The following is a 5,000-nucleotide window of genomic DNA, read 5'->3' on the forward strand; positions in this document are numbered from 1 at the left end:
TTCTGTTCTAGAACCAGAATAATTATATTCTGGAGTCGGAACCCAGTTTATCAGAGGAGAGAAGACTCTTCATCCCTCCCTCCCTCCCTCCCTTCAGTCAGTAGAATTATAGAACGGCAATAATAATGGGGTTGAATATGTATGTGTACGTAGCATCACTAAACTAGAATTGCACTGTCCTCCTGGTTTGGTCTGTAGGCTAAATGTTGCTCAGAAACATAGAAACCGTTGATGATGACCAACAGCCGGAGAGATGAATGTACAGTCGAGTCAAACTGGGCTTGTAGTGAGGAGATGATGTGCTAAATGAACTTCACTTTGAGAAAACAAAAGGAGGAGTGTGTGTCCTTTTTTAATGTGCTATTGGTTTTTAAAGGTAATATAAATGACAATACTGAATGTGAGTACAACACATACCCTGTCTCTCTTTCTCTCTCTCATCATGATCTCTCTCTCTCTCTCTCTCATCACGATCTCTCTCTCTCACCTCATGATCTCTCTCCCTCTCTCTCCTCATGGTCTCTCTCTCTATCTCTCCTCATGGTCTCTCTCTCTATCTCATGATCTCTCTCCCTCTCTCATCACGATCTCTCTCTCCCTCTCTCCTCATGATCTCTCTCCCTCACTCTCATCATGATCTCTCTCTCCCCTCATGATCTCTCTCTCCTCACGGTCTCTCTCTCTCTCCTCATGATCTCTCTCCCTCTCTCTCCTCATGGTCTCTCTCTCTATCTCTCCTCATGGTCTCTCTCCCTCACTCTCATCATGATCTCTCTTTCCCCTCATGATCTCTCTCTCCTCACGGTCTCTCTCTCTCTATCTCATGATCTCTCTCCCTCTCTCATCATGATCTCTCTCTCCCTCTCTCCTCATGATCTCTCTCCCTCACTCTCATCATGATCTCTCTCTCCCCTCATGATCTCTCTCTCCTCACGGTCTCTCTCTCTCTCCTCATGATCTCTCTCTCCTCACGGTCTCTCTCTCTCTCCCCTCATGATCTCTCTCCCTCTCTCTCCTCATGATCTCTCTCTCCTCACGGTCTCTCTCTCTCTCCTCATGATCTCTCTCTCCTCACGGTCTCTCTCTCTCTCCTCATGATCACTCTCCCTCTCTCCTCATGATCTCTCTCCCTCACTCTCATCATGATCTCTCTCTCCCCTCATGATCTCTCTCTCCTCACGGTCTCTCTCTCTCTCCTCATGATCTCTCTCCCTCTCTCTCCTCATGATCTCTCTCCCCTCATGATCTCTCTCCCTCTCTCTCCTCATGATCTCTCTCTCCTCACGGTCTCTCTCTCTCTCCTCATGATCTCTCTCTCCTCACGGTCTCTCTCTCTCTCCTCATGATCACTCTCCCTCTCTCCTCATGATCTCTCTCCCTCACTCTCATCATGATCTCTCTCTCCCCTCATGATCTCTCTCTCCTCACGGTCTCTCTCTCTCTCCTCATGATCTCTCTCCCTCTCTCTCCTCATGATCTCTCTCTCCACGGTCTCTCTCTCTCTCCTCATGATCACTCTCCCTCTCTCCTCATGATCTCTCTCCCTCACTCTCATCATGATCTCTCTCTCCCCTCATGATCTCTCTCTCCTCACAGTCTCTCTCTCTCTCCTCATGATCTCTCTCCCTCTCTCTCCTCATGATCTCTCTCTCCTCACGGTCTCTCTCTCTCTCCTCATGATCTCTCTCCCTCTCTCTCCTCATGATCTCTCTCTCCTCACGGTCTCTCTCTCTCTCCTCATGATCACTCTCCCTCTCTCCTCATGATCTCTCTCCCTCACTCTCATCATGATCTCTCTCTCCCCTCATGATCTCTCTCTCCTCACGGTCTCTCTCTCTCTCCTCATGATCTCTCTCCCTCTCTCTCCTCATGATCTCTCTCTCCTCACGGTCTCTCTCTCTCTCCTCATGATCTCTCTCCCTCTCTCTCCTCATGATCTCTCTCTCCTCACGGTCTCTCTCTCTCTCCTCATGATCACTCTCCCTCTCTCCTCATGATCTCTCTCCCTCACTCTCATCATGATCTCTCTCTCCCCCTCATGATCTCTCTCTCCTCACGGTCTCTCTCTCTCTCCTCATGATCTCTCTCCCTCTCTCTCCTCATGATCTCTCTCTCCTCACGGTCTCTCTCTCTCTCTCTCATGATCTCTCTCTCTCTCTCCCCTCATGATCTCTCTCTCCTCACGGTCTCTCTCTCTCCCCTCATGATCTCTCTCTCCTCACGGTCTCTCTCCCTCTGTGTGTGTGTGAGAGATTAGCTATAGTAAAAATGTTCTTACCAGATGTTAGCACCACTGACCACACACACACACACACGCACGCACACACACACACACACACACACACACACACACGCACGCACGCACGCGCACACACACTGGGGTTAAGATAATAAGGACAAGCATCGTAGTCCGTTTTCCAGGGAGTCTCCAAGTTTAATGGCATTTCATTATAATTGCTATGATGTCACACTGTCCATCCAATTTAATCGGACTAAAAACAACAACAAGAAATTCGTTCAGTTCAGACAGACAGAGAGAGATAGGACATTCGGACTGTCCAGTGAAGAAGACCAACCAATACAACTGTGTCAAACAGGTTTGTATAGGCTACTTTCGTTGTGGGTGGTTATCTTTGTGTTGACAATATTTGGGAAATGTTTCATTTGTTGGAAATGTTTAATAGTTTTTAATAGTTTTTAATAGTTTTTAATAGTTTTCTCCCTGGCTTTTTCTTTTGTAATCAACGGACACGGCGCATCACAATGCTGTAGTTTCTTGGCAACGCGAGCGTCCAGTCCACTCCGGCCCGTCAACAACAGTACAGTTTTAATAAGGTAAATATTTGCATGTGAACAAAACAGACATTTGATGCTTTTGATATGATCACGATATCAACCAGTAGAAATTGAGGAATATATGTATCCTTATTCTAAAGGATGCATCTCTATTTGCAAGTTATATACGTCTATACAAGTTATTACAACTGCCAAGTCGCAGTTGTAAATGAGATCTTGTTTTCAACTGGCCTTCCTGGTTAGATAAAGGTGAATATATATAGGCTGTTTCACAACCTGCAGTGGTTGGGAGACCCATAGAGCGGCGTCGTCCGGGTTGGCCGTCATCGTCAATTAGAATGTGTTCTTAACTGACTTGCCTGGATAAATAAAGGTAAAATAAAAAATAAATCTATATAATATAAAATCCGTTTGTGAAAAAAGCATGAATATAGTTCCATTAGTTCTAGAAAGACACAATGGACTTTTTGTTATTATTTGACCGTTATCATACAGCAGTCCAACGTGATAAACCGTTATTACAGCACCAACCGTACCCCGGTTATTGCGCAGGACCTTTCTGGGTCCGCTAACCATGCAGTAATCACAACGGAGGCTAGGGGGGAGTAATACATTAGTGTGTACAGGAGACTGTCTGTCATATGTTGCATGATTGAACCGAGAGCAATTTATGTTTAAGTTTCCCATAATGATTTTAAAACGGTGTTTGTCCCTATTGAGTAGAACAGATGTGAATGTGATGCATGAGTTTAAAGTTTACCTCAGACCATTCTCATCTCTCCCTCCCAGGATGTTGCCGTGCCGCTCCCTCCCTCTGTCTATTCTCTTGCTCCTCCTGGTTGTTGCCGAGGCGGGCCTGTGCGTTGCTGTCACCACCCAGCTGCACGGTAGTTTCCGTGGCTGCGCGGTGCGGGATTTTTCCTTCGTGGCCCAGAAGCCGGGATGCAGGAACCTCCGCATCGAGACGGAGGCCTGCTGGGGACGCTGCCATACCTGGGAGGTAGGTAAAACCACGACAGGACACACACACATGCTTGTCCAACAATGTCTTGGTCCTCTCATGTCTTGTCTCACACCTGGACACATGTCATGGGAGGTAACCATAACAACACGTCAGATTTATAAATCAATCTTTTGAAACTACAACAGTGCAGTATTGCTGGCCGGGCTAATAAGAGTTATGTTGTTCCTGTCGCGAACAGAAACCGCTCCCAGAGCCCCCCTACGTCCAGCGGCATCACCGTGTGTGTTCCTACGGTCGTACTCGCTACCTGATGGTCCGTCTGCCAGGCTGCCAGCCCCACGTCTCTCCGCTCTACCCCTACCCCCTCGCTCTGCAGTGTCACTGCACCGTCTGTTCCACACAGGATACGGAGTGTGAGACGTTCTGATACCAACTTCTGTGTGTGTGTGTGTGTGTGAAAAGATTTAAGGTTGATTTAAGCAATGAGGCCCGAGGGGTTGTGGTATATGGACAATATACCACGGGCTAAGGGCTGTTCTTATGTACGACGCAACGCGGAGTGCCTGGACACAGCCCTTAGCCGTGGTATATTGGCCATATACCACAAACGCCTTGAGGTGCCTTATTGCTATTGTAAACTGGTTACCAACACAATTAGAACAGTAAAAATACATATTTTCTCATACCCGAGTTATACGGTTTGATATACCACGGCTGTCAGCCAATCAGCATTCAGGGCTCGAATCACCCAGTTTTATAAAATGCTTTATACCACTGTAATATGACACAGCAACCTTGTTAGAAAATGTAATAATATAATAATAATAATAATTATACAATTTGTTGAGTGATTATTTTTCCCTTGTTTATTTGGTCAACCCTTCCAACATTCTTTCAGGTCACTTATTTACAAAATGTAAGTGGGTCATGCTCATAGACATAAATACAGTTGATTTATTAATGTACATCCTTTAGTCTCTCTAGTTTAGTGGCCGTAGAAATCAAATGACTGGAATTGGAACCCCTGACCATGACAATTTCACTGGTGAACCCATGTCCGCGTTCAAAATGGCTGCCAGTCTACTCACTGACTTGAATGGGGATGTCCATTCTGCTCATTCTAGTTCTGTGTTGTGGCTGTATAACAGATCTATGTAGTGGTTTTAATGATGTTATTATCTATAGTGGTTTAACTGGATGTCAGTGTCTACGTCCCAATTGGCACCCAATCTACCTTTGT

General features: G+C 46.0%; 1 protein-coding gene across 3 annotated transcripts; it reads left to right on the forward strand.

The window, feature by feature from the left end:
• The first annotated feature begins 2,524 nt into the window (after positions 1-2,524).
• Positions 2,525-4,602, forward strand: LOC112237957 (glycoprotein hormone beta-5-like). Of its 3 annotated transcripts, XM_024406553.2 has the most exons (4): positions 2,525-2,597; positions 2,773-2,835; positions 3,586-3,796; positions 3,999-4,602. In XM_024406553.2, the coding sequence occupies exons 3-4, from the start codon at positions 3,587-3,589 to the stop codon at positions 4,185-4,187; spliced, it is 399 nt and encodes a 132-aa protein (XP_024262321.1). In that variant the 5' UTR covers positions 2,525-2,597; positions 2,773-2,835; position 3,586; the 3' UTR covers positions 4,188-4,602. The 3 variants fall into 3 exon arrangements, with proteins under 3 accessions (XP_024262321.1, XP_042185391.1, XP_024262320.1); XM_042329457.1 differs by lacking the exon at positions 2,525-2,597 and having other exon boundaries at positions 2,655-2,835; XM_024406552.2 differs by lacking the exons at positions 2,525-2,597; positions 2,773-2,835 and having other exon boundaries at positions 3,392-3,796.
• Positions 4,603-5,000: the final 398 nt, after the last annotated feature.

Source organism: Oncorhynchus tshawytscha, linkage group LG10 (assembly GCF_018296145.1).
Source record: "Oncorhynchus tshawytscha isolate Ot180627B linkage group LG10, Otsh_v2.0, whole genome shotgun sequence".
Classification (NCBI taxonomy): Eukaryota; Metazoa; Chordata; class Actinopteri; order Salmoniformes; family Salmonidae; genus Oncorhynchus; species Oncorhynchus tshawytscha.

Excerpts from the sequence above, each read along its gene's own strand:
- LOC112237957 (XM_024406552.2), top strand. The coding sequence starts at position 3,467 with ATGTTTAAGTTTCCCATAATGATTTTAAAACGGTGTTTGTCCCTATTG. Across the intron at positions 3,797-3,998 it reads GACGCTGCCATACCTGGGAG|AAACCGCTCCCAGAGCCCCC; the intron begins GTAGGTAAAACC and ends TGTCGCGAACAG.